Source organism: Uloborus diversus, chromosome 6, assembly GCF_026930045.1.
Source record: "Uloborus diversus isolate 005 chromosome 6, Udiv.v.3.1, whole genome shotgun sequence".
NCBI classification, from domain to species: Eukaryota; Metazoa; Arthropoda; class Arachnida; order Araneae; family Uloboridae; genus Uloborus; species Uloborus diversus.
In genome coordinates this window covers 86,618,899-86,637,675 of record NC_072736.1, presented here as the reverse complement: position 1 = coordinate 86,637,675, position 18,777 = coordinate 86,618,899, and the positions used below count along the sequence as shown (strand labels likewise).

Genomic DNA, 18,777 nt, shown 5'->3' with positions numbered 1-18,777 from the left:
AGATTTCACACCGTTGAGAAAAATATTTTTCTCCACCAGTATCAAGATTAACTAAACGTATTTAATAGGTGTATCAGTATCAGAGCGATTACGGGTCGTCCAGATTGACTCAACACTCAATGAGTGCGAAAAGATATCTGGATCACGAAACTTTGCAAGAATTGCAGAGGAGTTACATTCCAGATACTTGCTTGAGAGTCTGTCTTCGCGTTGGCAATGCGTGCATTAATGCTTTTAGAGCTTTCTTAGAAAAGCAGGAAGGTTCCAGGCTATTATACTAAACCTGCGTTAGGCTTCTCTGAAGGTGCCAGAATCATAACTGGCTTTAACCAAGAAGACTACTGAATTCTTCAAAAACATTCAAGGTTAATTTCAGGAAGGTTAATGAATTTAAGCGGAAAACAATTATTTTCTTTATTTTGTTCCCCAAGAGATTTTTAATATCAATAATTCTTGCAAAGATACGTTCGCGAAAGAAAATTGCCGTGACAATTGCATCGTCAGGCATTGCTGCTACTTTTTTTAGATGGTAGACGAACAGCATATTCAGCTTTAAAGTTGTCGATTAGATATTCATAACAAACAAAACGCAATGTGTAACCTTAAAGGGAAAAAAAACGTGGAATGGCTATAGTGTTGCAAGAGAGTAAAATTAAAATTTGGGATAAGTGTACTATGGCTCATGAGTAAAAGCATTCATTCGAAGCACATCATAGGATTGTGCAAGAATTGAACGGCAACGATAAACTTTTAGGCGAAATTGTCTGAATACTGTCTAAGGACTTCCGGCAGACATTACCAGTTATTCCGATGTAATCAACGCATGTTTAAAACAATCGTTTTTATAGGGTAATGTCGAGATAATGCGATTGACCATGAACATGCGAGTATAAACGCAAAATAATCTAATCCCACAAGTATTTTCAAAGCAATTGTTGGGTATTGGAAACGGTGAAATTGAACTGTATCAAAATATACACTGCCGTTGAGACAAAAAGTAAACTAATTGAGAGTCTATTCCCAGATAAAAAAATTTTTTTTTAAATCATAATTGCCTCTGTAATCGCGCTGGTTTTGTAGCAGTTTTGTTTTCGGTAAACATTCCCGAACAGACAGAAATATTTGTGGATCGTCAATTGTCGACTGTCAAGTACATATCCCGATGTTGTCGCAAATTGTGTTTATTGGTCGCACAAAGTCATTGGGAGTTGACACTTTCTAATGCAGGTTTGACATAAGGAGAAACAGTATTCGTCAACTGTTTAAAACAATTTTGACGACATACTATCCAACACAATCATCATTTTTTAAGAGAAACTTTATAACTTTCACGTTTGAAGACGTATTGCATCAAGTTTAACAAACACACAAATATCCAAATCCAGATTTTACAGTAGAGATGAACATGAAGCTTTAGTTTTAACTGAAGGTTTTTGCGTTTCAATTTCAAATTTGCCATTTAGTTATTATGATATGCCGTCGTTTGATAGTTGGGCCACGGACTTAGTTAACACTGATTTGCAACGTATAACAACAGAGCAATGACGCTGTCTTAGCTACAATTATTGCGAATAATAAGCCATTACTGACGGCTGGAAAAAAAGCTCCCCATTGATGCTGAACAAGCCTATACAGTTGTCGATGAAAACAAAGCAGTAAACATTCCAACTGAATTTTTTAATTCCCTGGATACACCAGGAATGCGACTACACGATTTCCGGTTGAAAATTGGCTCAACAATTTATTCTTTTTCGCGATTTAAACCCACCTAAATTACGCAACGGTACACGTTTCTTCATCAAAAGTAAACAATTTTGACGAGAAAGTTTAAAGGAGAAATGCTTGAGTTGCCACGTAATCCATTAATAGCGTCATAATTTTCAAACACATTTGAAAGGCTTCAATTTTTGATTCGTTTAGCTTTTGCAAAGACCATAAATAGATCTCAAAAACAAACAATGTCTTCCTTTGGTTTGGACTTGAAACATAAATATTTCTCTCATGGGCAACCATATTTCGCCTACTCACAAATGGAAAGTTATCATACTTTTCGTATTAGCAAAAGACTGGTTAAGCAAGAACATTGTGCACAACTTAGTGATTAGACAGTTTTCAGTTTTCAAATAATAGAAACAATAGTTCGAAGTCAATGTTATCTACTTCATTGAAAAAATTTAACTTTTATATGTTTTTAATTTAGTTAGTGTATTTTGTAAAGAAGTTATTGATTACAAACTATAGAGAAAGCAGAGGTAAATAAAATGTAGTGTAGAATCTAAAAGTGTATTTTGGTTTACGCTTAGTTTCTACATTCGGTTATTTTACAATCAGTTTCGATATTTACTATCACTTTCAAGTTATTTTTGCTTTTTTTTTTGGCCAAAGTCATACTTACAAAATTTACTAAGCGTAAGTATAGTGCTTTTTCCATAGAAAATTTAGTTAGTACTTACTGAATTCAATAAGTACTTTCTTCAGCCTGCACTGTAAAAAAAAAAAAAAAAAAAAATCCGAAACGTTACTGAGTAAAAATTTTCGATACTTGCTTGCAGTTCTGGGTAAGCTTTGACTATGTTTGTATTACTGATTATAGAAGTTCCTTAATAAATCAGAAAGGTGCGAAGCTTTTTTTTTCATCCCTTCCTAAGTTTACACTAAAGTTCCAGAAACACGACTAGCTCCAAACGGGAAGATCTTCGAATTTTTCAAGTGGCTTCCGAGATAATTTCAGGAATGTTATCAACTTTTATCGGAAAACTTTCCGAGTTTTGGCACGACATGTTACTGGCAGAAATTGGCCGCATCAGCTGCCCATAATTTTCCAGGAACATTTATGAATCGTTTTTACACTGAATCACACCCATTATCAATCTCATATGTTTTAAAATCGGCTATACTATTTTAAGCTCTATTAAAAATATATATTTGATTCTATCAAAATAATGAGTAAAAGTTTATTTTAATCCAAATTTTTTGCCATAGCAACGCGTGGCTGGGTCAGCTAGTTATAGTATAAATATTAGAAGTATCTCTACGTAGTATAAAATGAAGTCCCCAAAAAGCGTCTGTGTGTTTGAACTCGCAAAACTCGAGAACTACCCGGCCGATTTTGCTGAAATTTTCACTGTTTGTTCCTTTAAGTCCTGAGAAGGTTTACAGAACAGTTCAAAAACAACTCCATGAATAGTTCTTTTTTTACTCCAATTTACTTCCAATTGTTACATAAATTTCCGAATATGGGGGTGAAAAATTACTTACCTCGAAAGGAAAAAAAGTTACAAGCCTTTTTAAATCAAGTTTAAGAAATCTCGATTCCATTCAAATTGTGAACCATTTTCTTTTGCATTTAAATTTCTTAAACGTATTTTATTTTGTGTTTCCATGGTTACGCATTTTAAATCCATCTTTCTGGATTTAATTTATTAAAAGTATTTTAATATTGTCGCATTGTTTGGAAAGGAAATCATGATGTTTTTTTAATTTATTTTTTTCGCCTGATTGTTGAATATACGTCACTTGACAAAATTTTTATTTTCAAGGTGGACCGGGCAAAGCCGGGCAACGCAGCTAGTACGCTATAATTCTAAAAAATGTTTGAGAGTATACGGCGTAAATGGAGTATACCCTATGGGAACACCGCTGATCCTGAAGCGGTTTCGTGAAAACTTACTATAAATTGTATTGCTCTAGTAAGATAAAACGCAACATCTACTGAAATGAGTTTTTGAGATCATTTTAATTTTTGGATTGCGTACAAATGCTAGGGAAATGTTAGAATTCGATACTTTTTTCGAGCTTTATTTTCAGCGGAAACTAAATAAGCATGCATGTACAATGAAGTTAAAACACAATAGATGACAAAAATGCAAAAAAAAAAAAAAAAAAAAAAAAAGTAATAATAATAATTTGCAGATAGTGCGCTTTACCTTTCCACGGCAGCGTAGCTCATCTATTCTTGCAGTTTAAGGGGGTCCGGGACACATTTTGAAAATTTTTTTATTATATACTTTAGAGTTTTGAATTTTTTTACACTGATTCACCATTTAATTAATAAGCAAAATCACAACATAAATATGAAAAAAAAAATTTTTTTATTCAAATTTAATTTGTTTTTAAAAAAAATGGGGTTGCTTTAAATTGCTATAACTCAAAATATTGTAGGTCAATTTTCCATTTTTTTTCAAAAAAGTATGCACAAATATCTAAGCTTTAATTTTTATTCGGCGATTTTAAAAATATTGACTCAATAAAAAATTAAAAATACTTGAAGAAAATTTTCGAAAAATTCAAAGATACTTTTTTTAAAAAAAAACCATATTTTTTGCAGTAAATGTTTTTTTCAAAATCGCCGAATAAAAAATTAAGTAAACTGTTTGAAAAAGACATGCTCCAAATTTCATTACTTTATCTTCATTGGTTCTTGACTTATAAGAGTTTGAATGCAAGAAATCGGGAAAAATTGCATCATGGAGAAAAACGCGTTTAAGGTTTTAAAGTCCAATACACAATAGTTAGGTGCGGGCAACAAAAAGAATTATATCTTTTGTTCTAATAAAGATAGAAACACGATTCAAACGTCCTTTTAAGCAGAAAAAACGGAGTAATTTTTTAAATGATTAAAAAAAAATTGCAAAATTTGTCGATTTTTGTGTCCCGGACCAGTTTAAAGTGAAAAATTGACCCTTGATTGCAAAACAACATATTATCCTCATATATGTACAGTGGCTCCCAAAAGTGTTCGTACACTTTGAAATTTTTTAGTAAAACCAAAATAACTCAAAACTGAATTCAAATATAAAGTCTAATATTTTTTCACATCATTCCTATGTCATTCTAAATATAACCCATTGGTTTTTTTCAAAATATTGACGGATCTTCTTTTTGAAATGGGTCAGAAAACGAAGAGACAGAGAAATAAAACGCCACAAAAGTCATCGTACACTCAAATATTTTCGAATAAATTCATGATTAAAATTATCATATGCCGTTTGATTAATATTTTTGCATTGTGTTGACCCTTATAAGTCATATGGCTTTAATTTTTTGTTTATTTATTCCTTAATATATTGCTTATTACTGTAAAATGGCTGGTATTCGTAAAAAACCGCAAAAGCCATTCAAAATTTGAATTTTTTTCCCACAGTAGTGGTAAATTAGTTTGAAATGTCTCTAAATTAGTTAATTTATTTGTTTGTATAGTAAAGTGCTTGATAAAATGCTTTAAAGAAAGGAATCTGACCGAAAACAAGGTAAGAAAAGGTCAACCGGCGAAGTTGACAAAACGTGATCGTAGATTTAAAGTTAAAAAATTTATGAAAAATACACATTTAAGTACTGTAAAAGTTTCTGCAGAGTTAAATGAAACATTTTACATTTAATGTTCACCTAAAATTGTTCGCCAAGTTCTTTGATTAGCTGTATTAAATGGGACCTCTTCCCGCAGAAATTTTCTTCGTCTTGCGAAAAACAGAAACCTTACGCTTTTCGTCCCAAAATCAACGATAAATAAGCTAAAAACAGTTTAGAATCATGTCTTACAGATAAAAATTAATTCAACATTTGGTTAAATTGGTGTATAACTGTAAGTAGACGAAAAAATTAGGAACTTAAATCTTAAGAACTTAGTTGGATCAGTTAATCAGGACGGTGAAGGTGTTTTAGTGTGAGGGTGCATATCAGCATCAGGACTTGGTAGTTTGTAATTTTTTGAGCAAATAATGAATCATGCTGTTCCTTTAAATATTTTAAAAACCAATTTTGAACTCTTAGCTAAAAATTTGGTTATTGGAAACAACTTTGTTTTTTTTAATCAAAATAACGATAAGAAGCACACGGTTTTCAACGTTTGCGTCTAGTGCCTCGAAAATTGTCCTAAAGTTTAGAAAATACCCCCTCAATCTCCAGATTGTAATTTAATGTAACGTATTTAGAGATATCCGGAGGCTAGATTACGAAAATAGGGTTTTAAAACGAAAATAGAGCTAGAAATAGTAATACTCGAAGTGTGGTAGAACACTTACTCAGAAATTACGCTAAAAAAAGAAAGAAAAAGAATGAAATCTATTCCCAGACGTTTAAAAGGTGTTATGAATACTGTATGATATTCTACTAATTACTAACTTAATCAAAAGTTAGATTATTCAATAATATATAGACATTTTATAAAGTGTACGAAGACTTTTGTAAGATAAAATTTCCGGCACTTTTCGGTCTTTGATTTAAAAAAAATTAAGTTTTAATATTTTTTAAAAACTTTTCATGCAGTTTTGTTAAAAATTGGTCATAGATCTTATAATTAAATACCTATTCCGAAATATTAATTCAAACCAATGATTTGGGGCCTATTTCGTTGAAAGTCATAGGTGTACGAAGACTTTTGGGAGCCACTGTATATATATATATATATATATATGTAATGAATGATCGAGTAACGCTCCTGACGTTCCCAAAAATGAAATTCTCACGATAGCTTGCAAGATGTCATTATTTCATTGTTGCATCACTTAAAATTGAATAAATTTATTAATAATTAGGTTATATTTTTGGGTAGCGTTCGAGAAGCAAATAAGTGATTGTTTTAGCAAGGCAAATCTAGATTCATTAAGTAACTGCTTTGATGGTCAGACATTGAGTAAAAATAACTTTGGAGGTCCGTTTGAAGTTCAAGCCATTATGGCAATGACGAATTTAACTTTTTCCCAATCAATGTTAAACATTTCTCTCTCATATGTATCTACAGTGAAACCTGTGTAAGTTGACCACTTGCGGTGCAGTACTTTGGTGGTCAACTTAGACAGGTGGTCAACTTATAAAGGGGGTAATGATTTTTTTTTTTTTGTCATTTCTTGCACCATGTATTCATTTTTTGACTAATTGAAACTTACTCTTTCCGTTCAACTCATTTTTATTATTTAATATTACTTTGAAACAATAAATTTTGATCAAAAAAAATCATTGTTTAATTAAAGTTATTTGATATTAATAGTTCCTAAAAATTCATAGCTAATCAAAAATAACAAATTTTTCGCTTTTTTTTTCTCATATACATTTACATTTATAACCATGACGATCTACTTTCCAACAAAATAACTCCTTATTGAAGTTTGGCACACTTATTAGACACTAGTTTTGGAAATTCCATTTGTGTCAGCTAATTTTCTTTGGATTTCTCCCCTTTTCAATTAATTTTAATATTTCATACTTTTTATCAATCTCTAGTTCAACTAACCTTCTTTTTGAAGCCATTTATGTAAAACTATAACACAAAGAGCAACAAGCTGGACCCTCATAGTTCTAAAAGACAGTTGAAAATGAAAATGTCCTATTTCTTAATCCCTTGCACCAGAAATATTGCAATGCAAGTAACTTTTACTCTAGCACAATTCCAGTGTTGCCACAAAATATTGAAACTGGAAAAAAAATACTTTGTACTTTTCTACTGACACATGTTTTCATTGAACAGAGAGTACAAAAGGTAATCTCAAATTGTACAACAAAAGAAAAACAAGTTTGGAGAATAAAAGGGTTCTTGTAGTTTTCCAATGTGGTTAAACTCACAAGGAGGTTTAGTTATGCTGCAGTTTTATTTAGTTGGTAAAATGTCGGTCTGGCATCAAAAATATTCTTGGAAAGCTATTAAAAAATAATGAAATAAAATAATTTGCTAAATTAAGTTTTAAAAAATAAACCAAGTGGTCAACTTACAAAGGGTTTTTTACAATACTCCAAACCAAATTTGGGGTACATTAGTGGTCAAGATAGACAGGTGGTCAAGATAGAAAGGTGGTCAAGTTACAGAGGTTTTCCTTCATTATACAAGATAGGACTAATTCCGTTCCTCACAAAAGCGGTCAACATAGACAGGTGGTCAACTTACAAAGGTGGTCAACTTTACAGGTTTTACTGTATTTGAACAAGTCGAATTTACGGTAAATATATCGAATAAAGAAGCAATTTGCACCCGTCATACCATGACTGGCGATTTTCTAGTTTCTAAAGAACAAGTATCAACTTTTTTCTTTCCAAAATTTTCTATTTAATTAAAATGATAACTAAAGTGATAAAAAATACATACCATCGCTTAAGTCCTTTTCTAAGCAAATCGTAATAGCAAAGAAATACATATTGTAGGAACAAATTTTTAAAACAGTACTTTGTGCTAAGATCCTGCTCAATCTCTAGAAATAGAGATCATCTGCTACCTTGAATGTTAACGAAAAAATAAGCTTTTTAGCTGAGAAGCTTCCATTTTTGATTTAACCTACTTAATGCTGATCCTACCTTTGGTTTTCTATTCCTGAATAAACTATTCGCTTCATAACCATCAACCACGCAATAATGGAAATTTGTTCAAAGAAAAATTGAAACATAATTTTCAGAATGAAATATTTCATTTCCTTCAATTAAGTGCATTTCTATTACAAAAAATTTCGTTTGCAGCTGAATCTATTCAAAAACACAAATAACAACTCAAAAATAGAGTTTAAATGGCGACTTCAATTCTACTTCTATGTTAATCAGACATTAAATAGAAAAACACGAACTTCCTTTTTTCGTGGTTTCGTGTATATGTTTGGAATGATGAGATGGAAAATAATAGTACAATAGCTTTTGAAAACTTAGAAAATCTATTGACAAAGCAAATACACGCTGTCTTAAAAGAAATAAATAAATAAATACACGCTGTCGTAAAAAATAAATAAATGAATAAAGAAATACACGCTGTCGTAAAAAAAAAAAAAAGTTTGTACCAAGGGGGGAAAAAAATTGTGTACAAAGAAAACAAAAAGTCAAAACTACGAAACGTGTCACACTGATGAGATTTGATGGGTTGTAAAATGACGTAGGGTCAGTTAAGGTTAATGGAAGCAACTCTGTTACCACATGACACATTTTTTGAAACTAAACTTTAGGTGAATGAAGGGGACTAAGTAATATATACAGGGTGAGTCTAAACTCTTGGGAAAAACTTTAAGGGGTGCTCGAGAGGACTCTAAGAAGCAAGAATCGTGTGGAACATATGGAGCAAACGCAATGCTGACGCACTACATGCACACAAAGCTAGAAATTATAGATGCAAAACAGGTCACAACTTCATTACTCAAAGACGATTTTACACAATATTTTAGCACATTAGCTATTTTTAAAATGGTTCAATCCAATGTTCTAAAATTTCTCTTTTAAGAGGTGTAGAGATGCTTTTGAAACTAACCTATGCAAATTTGTAGCTTCCGAGATCGAAATAGTGAATATCTAGAATCTTCAAAAAAAATTACCCAAGATGGCGGATGAACTTTTTGTGACAAATTGCCATCTTTAGCCAAAGTTTGCGGAAAAATTTATCACCCTGGAACCCTGAAATTTTTGAGCTTAAAGTACAATTGGCTGTTAATACACTCATTTATTTTTGTGAATTTGAGCTCTTTATATTTTTTATAGCACGCGTGTAAACTCGTGAAAAAGCGCGGTGGAGAAACTTTCTTCCTGGAATTTAGGTTGTCATAAAATCTGAACAAAAATAATTCAAAGGTTTCTACTAGGTGATTATATTGTAAAAGCACTTGTTTTTAATTGGTTACAGTTGCAGAGCTTAAATATCTGTTTTCGAAAAGATATTGTCATCCAAAGTGGCTATCAAAACCGTTCAAGTGAAAAATAGCCTATTTTCAAAGCACTGTAGCTAAAGTTTGTCACCTCGCATCTTCTTTTCGTTTATACCATTAGAAAGAACATATTTATTCCTATCAAAATAAGCTTTTTCTTTAATGGTGTTCTTTCGAATAAGGGAAAAAAATGAACTTTATTTTTCTCTTTTAAAAAGTTATTTTTCAAATTAAATATGATAGAAAGAGTTGCAAAATCCCAAAAGCTGGTTTCCATGGCAATCACTATTCTTTATTGATTGTGGAACGATATTTTCTCGTAAACGACAAATAGTATTTTAAGTTCATTTTTTCATGCTTATCTGAAAGAATACCATCGGAAAGAAAATTTATTTTTATACGAAAAAATATGTTCTTTTTAATGGTATAAACGAAAAGCAGATGCAAAGGGACAAACTTGAGCTATAGCGCATAGAAAATTGACCTTTTTTCATGTGAACGATTTCGATAGCCACTTTGAATGGTAATATCTTTTCGAAAATCAATATTTACGCTCTGCAACTTTTACCCATCAAAACTATGTATATTGACAGTAGAATTACAAAGTATGAAGTTTTGAATTATTTTTGTTGAGAATTAAACGAGTCGGAGCAGGAGTTGGTCATTTTCCTTCCGATTCCACAGCCTTTCTTTAAACCTCTCTTAAACATTTAATGGAATTATTTAGTGAAAGCAAATCTTTACCTGTTGGTTTTGATGTTGTTGTTGGAGCTTCAGTTGTTGTAGGTGCTGAAGTTGTGGTTGGTTGTTCAGTTGTTGTGGGTTCTTCTGTGGTTGTGGTATCGGCAACAGTTGTTGTTGTTGGTCTTGATGTAGTTGTTGTAGTAGCCTTTTCTGTTGTAGTTGCTTCACTCGTAGTCGTTGCCGCTTCAGTAGTAGTCGTCATAGCTGTTGTAGTGGTCGTTTTCTCTGTTGTAGTGGTAGTTGGTTCAGTAGTAGATGTTGTTGCAGCGGTTGTAGTCGTAGTAGCGGGAGTAGTTGTTGTGGTGGTTGCAGGTGTTGTCGTAGTTTTTTCTGTTGTTGTTTCTGCCTCAGTCGTTGTAGCAACTGTAGTTGTAGTAGTTGCTGCTGTGGTTGTAGTTGTCGCTGTTGTAGTCTCAGGTTCCATAGTTGTCGTTAGTGGTTTTTCTAGCTGGAACGGCACCCGAGACCAAAAATACTGTTATAATGTATAATTCATATTACTATTATAAAGAGAGAGAGCGGATTTTTGTGTGTTTATACACTGCTCGACATTGAAAATGCAACACCAAGAAGAAGTGGTCAGAAACTGATGAAACTTGGAAAAAAGAGACAGCAAGGAATAATAAATGATCTTAATTTCAAAATGATAGGCATAACACAGAGCGAGAACGGCGTCGACTCAGTAGGATGTAGGACCACCGCGGACAGCGATACGCGAAGAAACTACGTCTAGGCATAGAGTCAATAAATGTGCGGATGGTGCCCAGAGGGATGGCTTTCCATTCCCTTTCAACCATTTGCCACAGTTCGCCTTCTGAACGAGGCACGGACAGAGTCTGCAAAGGGCGTCCAATCACATCCCACACATGTTCGATTGGTGACAGGTCAGGAGAGTATGGTGGCTAGGGAAGCATCTGTGTTCCTTGGAGAGCATGTTGACAGGTGCGAGCACTGTGTGGTCGGCGTTATCCTGCTGAAATGTGCATTAGGTAGCCCTTGAAGGTAAGGGATTGCCGCCGGCTGCAGCACATTATCCAAGTATCGTTGGACCGTCATAGTGCCCTGAATACGAACTAGAGGGAAATGGAATTTTACGCAATTGCGCCCCAAACCATTATGCTACGTTGTCGTGCGGTGGGACGTTCCACAGTTACAATTGGATTAGATCTATCTCCACGTCGACGCCACACACGTATGTGGCGACTATTACGGGATAAACAGAAGCGGGATTCATCTGAGAACACGACATTTTGCCATTCTATCATCCATGTCGCTCTAGTCCGGCACCATACTAAACGTTGCTGTCTATGTTGTGGGGCCAATGGCAGTCTTCTTAGGGGACGCCGTGATTGCAGACCACGTGCGACCAAACGACGGGAAGGGAAATGGTTCTGGTTGACACGGGAACATTCAGGATAACTTACACCTGCTGCAGAATCGAGGAACAAGTGACTTGCGGATCTGCTACAGCTTGTCGGTGGATGCGTCGATTAACGCGTTGTGACGTCACTCTGGCTGCCCCTGCACCCCTCAATTTTGCCACATTTCGTTGTTCCAACCATCTTCGGCACAGCCGACCCACCGTGCTCGCATCCATGTGGGTATCAGCTGCGATTTTACGTACGGACCAACCTCCCATTCTCAGTCCGATCGCCATACCCGTCGTAAAATCGTCTATCTGCTTCGTTGACGTCGCCCTGGCATTCTCTCGTGTCCTCCAACACAAAAACAAAATTTCTTACATAATTCTCGAATCAGAAATAACGACACGAATATTGCGCATTCTGCAAGTTTCTTTCCTTGTATCTTACTTCACGTGCGTAGGAGAGCTGCGCATTTCACATCATTTACGTAACTCAGTGATGTACGTCTACTCTAAAATTTGCATAAATTTCTGAACACTTCTTCTTGGTGTTGCATTTTCAATGTCGAGCAGTGTATGATCGAGGTAATCTCCGGAACCATTGCAACTAATTGAAAAATTCTTTCACTACATAAAAAGTGCATTCTTACTAGTGATGTGCCGGATCGTTAAAAAAGTAGATCCGCAGATACGGATCATTAGTGTCAAGATCCGCGGATACGGATACGGATCTCAAAATTTTTCTCCCCAAATCCCTACCCAAATAAATAAAACTACTCAAGTGTAAAATTTGTTACGGAAGGTATTCCCGTAAGGGTTATGGCACTGTTTCTTCAAAAAATAATCTACGGCGAAAATATAATCAAGACTATGATTTACTCTTTAAAGAAATCACTGTTAAAATTGAGGGGCAGTTGGAAGGAATATGTCAGCGCTACATTAATGCTTAGATAGAATGTGAAAAATTATTTCTAGATAGTTTAGTAGATGTAGGATACAGGAGCAAGAGTGTAAAGCAGCTTCTGGACAGGCTAGGAATAATTTTTCGCGTGTTATTTCAGCATAAATGCAGCTCTGACCCAATCCATCCCACTTACCCTGACCGACGAAATAGCAGAACCGGAAACACCTTTACAAACAGCAAATAGAGAATTTTGTCTCCCTTTTTTTGAAGGATGTCGAGAAAAACCAAAAAGAGTAACACAAACACCAAATCAATAACAAATACCAATATTAAATTGAAAATTTAAAAAAAAAAGAAAAGAAAAAAAACGTGTCCCAGAGGATCGACACCTCATATTAAGATGAATTTCGCGAGTCAGAACACACTTTATTAACAAATATTAACTGATAAAAAGCAGAAATTTTAAATTATTGAGCTTTTTCTCCTTATCTTCCGACTATGAATTCGCTACTTATTGCTCGTATAGGCTTAGAATAACATTTAAAATTTACTCAACAAGATTATAACTCCTACTGTACATAACTTGGAAGTTCCAAATAAATATCAAACGCAGAAAACTTCGTTCTTCACAAACTATTGTTATTATTTTTAACGTACGGGTAGTTTTTTACTACCATAATTGTGAAAAACGTTAACTTAGTTTTTAATTAATGTCTCCGGTAATTAAAGTTCTACAAAAACGAGACCAAGATAAGAACACTTTCGATCAAGTCACCTTTTGAATGAAAAATGAACTATCAAATCGGTTCATCTGTTTAGGAGTTACGATGCTACAAATAGACACACAGATACACACTTTTAAAACTTATTATCCCTTACTTTTTGCGACGGAGGGTGCAAATTGGCTTCGAAAATGATACCTTATAACTTAGATAGGGAATAAAACATAATTTAAACGGAATTTAAGAGTTTTATTCAAATATTTAAGAATTTTTAGAATAGAAAAGATCCGTTTAAGATCCGCCAAAAAGTAACGGATACGGATACAGATCTTTATTTTCCCTCGGATATCTACGGATACGGATATCCGGAACATCACTGATTCTTACTAAGTGACATAGGCTATAATTTATGCATATATGTATTCATACTATTTTTTAAAAAACCAATAGTTTTTCTATACTACCAGTTTTTGTTTCGCATTGTTTTGTTTTTATATACGTAAAAACAGATCCCGATTGCCCCGCATCCGTAATGACAAAATGGTTAACGGTTCTCTTCGAACTGAATGCTGAGGGTTGGGAAAACGCGAAAGCAGTAAATATCACGATGCCAGCATGAGAACCGCCAAAATCTTTACATGTATTTGATGCTGCAGAGGATAAGGTCAATTATGTTCCCATCAAATGTTCTGAGGGTATACTCCTAGTAATCAACTATGCACAATATGTGTATGCGATCATGTACATAGTAATCATAATATGAAAATTTTTGCAGCTTGAGGGCATACGCTATATGTCTAAAAATTGTTTGAGAGTATACGACGTATATGGACCCATGGGACGTTTCCTATGGGAACACCACTGGATAAGGTATATAGCAAGCATACTCTTATCATTGAACATTGCAAACCAATTAGAGTCAAAGAATGCTAATGCCCCAAAATTTATCCAAACGAATTATAACTGAGATTCATTTCGAGCAAGTTAGTTTTTAAATTCAAGTTGTACAGATAGACGATATTAATTCGTGCCTCTAAAAGGTTGTAATTTAACATGCATTTCGGCATGCCATTTTTGCATTCTATCCTTAAAGGTTTTATATTCATACTAAAATCGAAACGAAAAACACTCGCTAATAAATCCACTTTAATTCATGAAGTTTAGCAAATTAAACTTAAAAAGTAATTGCGCATAAGTACCCTACATTCAAAGTCAAGAGTTAAAACAATGACGAACAAAGAGCATTCTATAGGAAAGAAATTGACAAAGAGGAAAAATGAATAAAATTATTTGGAGAAATATTCTTTATGATTGCATTTAGGCATTTAAAAGGATATAATTAAGAATATAGCTCACTAATATAATATCAGGAAAAATTGCCAAAAAAAAAAAAGAAAGAAAGAAAGAAAGAAAAAGAAGAGGCATGTGAAAAAAGCAAGCTTTTTGAAGAAAAAAAGTACAAAAGGTTGAAAGGCATCTCGGGATTGAAAAAAACTCAACTTTTAGTCGAATTACAATAATTATCCAGTTAGCCAATCGAAATGGTTCAATTGGCCTAAAAGGTTTAGACTAAATTATGAGAGGTGTCACATTTGTGCACACGATACCTTTCATCAAACTTTCCATGTGGTGTCCTACAGAGAAGCGTGCAGATATACTTCAAGTCTGATTAAAGTCGTATCCTCTTAAGAGCCCTTTACAATCTCTGTATTTTAAGAAAAACTAGAAGAGCAAGTTTAAGAGATGGTTGTAAACATTACTAGAGTCTTTTACTGCGAGAAAGTAACCGGAAAACACATGGTACAGGATATCTAATCAAAATAGATGAGTTGAGAAATTCACTCTAAATGATTCTGAAAGTTTATTCTGAAACCAAGACTCTTTGTCAAAAAAATTACACGTGGATGTGCGAGAGGACAATAGTTTTTGCCAACAACGCTGTGCATCATGCACACGAATTCCTTAACTCCCTTAACTCCTCAGGACTTCTCTTCATACTATTAAAATTAAAGGCGATGACCAAAAAAATTTTATTGCGCAACTTTAATTTGCGTAATCAATGCAATGGAGTTGAACCACAATTAAAATCTTTACGGAATAATATAATTGAGATTATTGTTCTTACATCGCAAGCAGCATATCAGTTGGTTCATTTTCGTTGCATCCCCATGATCCCTGCATAATTAATTTTCCATTTTAAATACCCACAATTTCCAATGAAAATTCCTTATGCCATCACCTTTATCAAATCTGAAGTTCAAACGTACAACTATACGATACGTACAATGTTACATACGAGAAAATTGTATTGTTTACTGGAGATTATATATTGGTCTCTTTTGTTCAGAAAACGAGATAAATGAATTTGCTTCAAATCTCATAAAAACGAAATAAAAAATGTTGCTTATCATTAAATTTTAAACTCAAAAGTAACTGCATAATATTTATTTAAGACAGATAGTATTTTAACCCGAACAAGGTCGGGCCGGGACGCTAGTATGTAAATAAAAGAAGCTTATCTTTCATTTTATCTATTGATTATCTTGATTTCAGTGATTGATTTGTTTATATTTAGATTGTAAGAAACTTAACTATGCAAATAGACACACTAGTGGACGCACTCTCTGTCACACTGTGTTTCCCCCCAGGCGCATGCCGTCCTTGTAGAAAATGGTTTATGGTTTAAATTACCTTTAGGAAGATTCAGCATTATTCTACCATTCATGTTGAAATTTAAAGCTTTCTTAGACAAATGCTTTGCTAACTTGCACATTGCACGTGAGTATCATACCAAACGAACGCCACTGGATGTCCTGAGGCATCCAAGGGTGTCAGAGGATATCCCGGGATGTCTTCGGAACATCCTCAAGACTGTATGAATGACCTCTAAAGCTTTAGAGGGGTGAGATAGGACAGAATGGCTTTCCCCGGATGTTCTGTATCCAGCGGTAGCATTATTGATCTTGTAGACATTGTCAGTCAGGAGGAGATAGGATTACACACACACACACACACACACACAAACACGCACAGGTTTTTATAAAATAGATTACAAATCCTAGTAACGTTGCATAGTAGAAAGTATTCAAGTTTATCAGGATAAAAAGCATTTAACAGGAAACTCATGAATAACAACGTCCAAATCGACATTTTCATCGGCAATGAGAAAAAATCGCTGCAAGAGGGAGATCTACTTCTGTTTCCTTTTTGTTTGTACTTTCTGTTTGTTTTGTACTTCTGTACGGCAAACGGTTTCTGTGATGGGGCGCTACTCAACTTAAGTATGTGCAATCGCTCTGAAATTTTAATCATTAGTATACCAACACTAATTTAAATTCCCCCTAAGTTTAATATCAATTGCCTGATTCTTTCATGTTGTTGCAATGTTGACAAAAATGAGTGCACATTGTGAATGTACATGTATGATAAAGAAAAGTAAAGCAAGTATACATTTTTAAGAATGTTGTTTTAAATCTTTATTGTATTTCATAACCATAGTTTGATCCGTTAGAGAACAGGACTAGCAAAGTGATCTACTGATCTTCATTTTTTTAAACTAGAAGTGTAAAATAGATGAATGATGTAGGAGAAGATGCTAGTACCGGTAGCAATTCAGGAACATACGATAAATGCTCAGCAACTTTTGGTAACGATCGCATGGCGTGCGATTAGGAGACAAGACAAGGGGGCACAAAAACTCTTTCTCTGTATTGTCACCATCTTTGTAAATTACAAATTACAAGCAGGCCCTCAATCCTGAGAAAAAAAAACTACAGGAGTCTATAATCTTCAGAACATAATTTTCATGCGGGAATTGCTTGAATTCCAGCAAAATTTCAAAATTTACTAAAAAAGTTGGGGGGGGGGTGCAGAAGCTGAGCTCCCGTGAACTACCATGCAAATTAAGTCCTGATTACAGTGCCGGATCTAGGGAGGAGCAAGCCGGGGCCCTTGCTTCAGGCGGAAAAATTCACCTTATTTCTGTTTTTTTTTTTCGTTGAAACTCGATATAAACACTTGAAGGAAGATAGGTAAGAGTGGCAGTTTTAAAGCTTGCCCCGGCTCAAGAAAATCAGAAGTCCGATGCTGAGCATTGCAAGAATGAAAGATGCTAAAACTTGGCGAGTTATTTACATAAAGTACGAAATGCCAAAAATATCGCATGACATGTAAATAGGGGATCTGAAGGTTGGACATGATAAGAGGAACTCAAAAACTCTTTCCCTACATTGATGCCATCTTTAACAGTTACTATTCACAGACACACCACGTGAAATACCAGACTGAAGGGTGCTGAAACTTGGTTGAGTTTATGTGAATTACGAGTGCTGATAGCACGTAGTTAGTGCCTTTATCGGTGCATGTATTCTACATTTTTTAATGTCCAGTAATTTTGAATGACAATTGCTTCGAAGCCCGATGAGCTATTTATGACAAACCTGTAACATTTTATCTATTAATTCTATTGACATCAATAATGAAAATCGAATCGAGTTAATGAAGACATTCAGCTCTTTAGAGAACAAGAAAAAGGTTTTTTTTTTTACCCCTTAATAATAAGCGAACATAAATGAAATATCAAATCGGAACTGTATGTAGCTATTGTTACCTGATATACTTGAAATTCTTTCTTGTCACATTCGTCATTTTCAAAACACTCCGAATCATCAACATAGCTTAGAAGATGGCACGTCCGAGCATAGTCTTCTAAATCCTCTTTTAAAGGTCCTAAAGCCAATCCGGTGCAGTTTTCATTGATTCTGCATTTTTGGAGGCAAGTGACCATGTGGAAATCGTCGAAAGTATCGATTATCCAGTTAGCATGGATCCTGTCTTCAAACCAAAAGTGATATTGCCATGTCGAAACCCCAAAAGCAGTAACATCCATGCACTGCCATAATATTGCCCACAAAACAGCAGCCGAATGTTGTAAAAAGCTATTAATATACATACTTCTTATAACGTTCAATATGCTAAATTGAAAACAGTTATGGAAATCGATTTTTATTTATTTATCTTCTTGCTGTTTGATGATTCCAAAAAAAGACTTTTCCCGACAAAATCTGTTAAATTGGTCAATCAGCAATTTAAGTGAGTAAAATATTCGAAAATTTGTTATTGGATATGTACTCTTTCCAAATTCATATGTCAATGTCACCTACTAGTATTGAAAAGCAATATTATTGAGACTCATAGCATAATGCAGCTAAATGGCTAACTTGTAGCACTTAGGCAACTTGTAGCATTTATCCAATGGAACGTGAACAAGGAATGAAAATATAAGACATATTTTTCTCAGCTGCCTTATTGTCAATTCAATGCGGGAAAAAAAACTTACACGTTTTATTCAATTTAATAATTTATCAGTTAGCAACGGGGAGCTTTATTTACTATACCTAAGCAATGTTTCGGTTATTTTATTTAAACATTTGTTTCGCTTCA

General features: G+C 34.1%; 1 protein-coding gene across 1 annotated transcript in view; it reads right to left on the bottom strand.

Moving 5' to 3' along the window:
• The window catches only part of LOC129224853 (integumentary mucin C.1-like), a 37,162-nt gene extending 18,939 nt beyond the window's left edge, over nt 1-18,223 (bottom strand). Inside the window, exons 1-3 of the mRNA XM_054859399.1 lie at nt 17,945-18,223; nt 13,621-13,640; nt 10,347-10,765 (exon numbers count right to left, since the gene is read on the bottom strand). Coding sequence (XP_054715374.1) covers nt 10,347-10,765; nt 13,621-13,640; nt 17,945-18,223 — 718 coding nt within the window. The remainder of the gene's footprint in view (nt 1-10,346; nt 10,766-13,620; nt 13,641-17,944) is intronic.
• Between the last annotated feature and the right edge of the window lie 554 nt (nt 18,224-18,777).